This window comes from Austrofundulus limnaeus, unplaced genomic scaffold (assembly GCF_001266775.1).
Source record: "Austrofundulus limnaeus strain Quisiro unplaced genomic scaffold, Austrofundulus_limnaeus-1.0 Scaffold221, whole genome shotgun sequence".
Taxonomy (NCBI): Eukaryota; Metazoa; Chordata; class Actinopteri; order Cyprinodontiformes; family Rivulidae; genus Austrofundulus; species Austrofundulus limnaeus.
This window is the reverse complement of record NW_013952623.1, coordinates 838243-840634: the sequence shown is the minus strand read 5'-3', so window position 1 is coordinate 840634 and position 2392 is coordinate 838243. Positions and strand designations below refer to the sequence as shown.

General features: G+C 40.9%; 1 protein-coding gene across 1 annotated transcript in view; it reads left to right on the top strand.

Moving 5' to 3' along the window:
* Positions 1-1553: 1553 nt before the first annotated feature.
* Positions 1554-2392, top strand: part of filip1l (filamin A interacting protein 1-like) — a gene marked incomplete at its 5' end in the record, with an annotated part of 82551 nt that continues 81712 nt past the window's right edge. The window contains 1 exon segment of the mRNA XM_014019446.1: positions 1554-1881. Coding sequence (XP_013874900.1) covers positions 1564-1881 — 318 coding nt within the window.

Here is a 2392-nt window from a genome sequence, read left to right as displayed (position 1 = left end):
TAAAATAAATTACTTTATTTTGAGAAATCTGACCATGTCACAAGTTCATTTTTCACTTCATGATCAGAGGGATACTTCATTGTTTCTGATTTCATTTTTGCAAGATCTTGATTACCTGGATTACCTTTGTGAAGATTAGGCTGGTCCTAATCTCATAGAGTAATTCGCTACAAAATGAAGAACAGGAAATAGACACGTGATAATTATGACTTCTTTCCCTTGTAATATAACATTAATCTTGTAACATTATAACTTTATTCTCATAAATTACGACTTTAATCTCGTAATAATAATAATAAAAATCTTGTCATGTGGCCCTAATCTGTCGTATAAATCAGAGGCAAAACCTGCTTGTAATATTTAATAATTTGGGGTAAATTGTTGCATGAATCAGCAGAGTGCTACACTTTGTATAACAATATGTGCTACAGAAGCAAATATCTGCAAATAATTAATAGCAATTGCATTGATTTTTTAAGCTTATTGTAATTTTAAACTGGTTCATTATTAGCTTTAATTCTGGTTGGATCATATCTGCTCTGTAAATGAGACTAAATCAGCTTGTTTGTGAAATGAGCACGTTTTCCTGTTTCTCTTTTGTTGGCAAGTAGGGGTCTCTGCAGAACGTGTTGTCCTGAGGGCGGAGACGGCCCAAATCATCATTGGTCGAGGTCTTAATGTGGGCGGAGACGGCCCAACTCGTGATTGGCAGAGGTCTTGATGTGGGGAGAGATGGCCCAAGACCTGATTGGTCGGATTGACGGTGGGGTTTGAGGCTGGAGGCAGCAGGGAGTAGATTGGTCGAGTCGGGCAGGAAGTAACTTTTTTTTAAATTAATTTTAGTCATAACTTGAGAAAGGAAAGTGCTATCTGCACGAAATTTGAAAGTCATACATGTGAAAGGATGTGTAACAATATGGCTTGGTTAAAACATCCGTAACCAGCCTGTAAAAATATTGATTTTTAGTTATCTTTTTAACAGTCTGGTTAGGGATGTTTTAACCGAGCCATATTGTTACACATCCTTTCACACATATGATGTTCAAATTTCGTGCAGATAGCATTTTCCTTTCTCAAGTTATGACTAAAATTAATCTTTAAAAACATTCTGCCTGACTCGATCAAGCTACTCCCCGCTGCCTCCAGCCTCATACCCCACCATCAATCTGACCAATCACATCCCTTGGGCCACCTCCGCCCACATCAAGACCTCCGCCCATCACGAGCAGGGACGTCTCCGCCCACAGGACAAAACCTATTGCAGAGACCCCTCTTTATTGCTGCATACATAACACACAGCTTTCTGGAAGTTTTACATACATTACACAGCTTAAATACACTCTAATATATTAAGAATATTTTCATTAATATTATTAGGATTGGTCATTAGAACTGTTGAATAATCAGTCCTTAATATTCAATATTTTGCTACAGTAGATCACAACAGAACCTCCTTGTTATCCTCACAGGCTTTATAAACAGCAGTGATTTGTGGGGTCATGTTTGCCTGCAGTATATCAACATCTTAATGCTACATTTTGTTTCGGTAACAGGTGGAGGAACATGCGGTCCCGCAGCAACAGTCTGGAGGATGTAGCCAAGGCCAAGCTGGCTCAGCAGCATAATGAGTCACACAAGCGATCCACAGAGCGGGAGGAACCGTCGGGAAGAGCAGAACGCCGAGGTCGTCATCGGGAGACACCAGATGACACTGGCACCATTCAGCGAAACAACAAGATAACGAAGAACAGCGCCAGTGCCGGTGGAGGTGGACGAACCAGCGGCAGCAACGCTACGAAGGGTGGCCGAAGGGAGAAGAGCAGGGATCTTTCCCGAGATGATCTCGTTTTCCTGCTGAGCCTTCTGGAAGGAGAGCTCCAGGTAATCTGAACTGTAAAGGTAATGTGGCAAATTGGATCACAAGCATTGCAACAGTGAGCAGAGCCTTGCAGACATGGCACTGACCCCAGTCAGACATCCTGGCTTAGAGGGAAGTGGGCGCTAAAAGCCTGTGTTAATGGACAGCTTCCTGTCATACCAGCACAAGATCCAGGAATCCACTGGCATCGATCGCTGCTGGGTGTAAAATCAACACAACAAGGCTTATTAATGAGCTGAATGAGCTAGCTGGATCAAAACACAGCCAGCAAAAACAAACAAAAGTTCAAAGATTATCTGTCAACCAAAAAAGGACATCTAGAACAAAAATAATTTTGTGTAAGAATAACTAATCTGCATCATAGACATCAAATTTAGACAACTGAAAGTTCACCTTCATACATGGTAATTTTAGAACTAAATGTAATTAAAAACCAAATTTGATATTTTCACCCTCAAGGGGCTAAACTGTGTTGTAATTTCCTACAGCAGTTTTCATAAACATGGGGGGGGG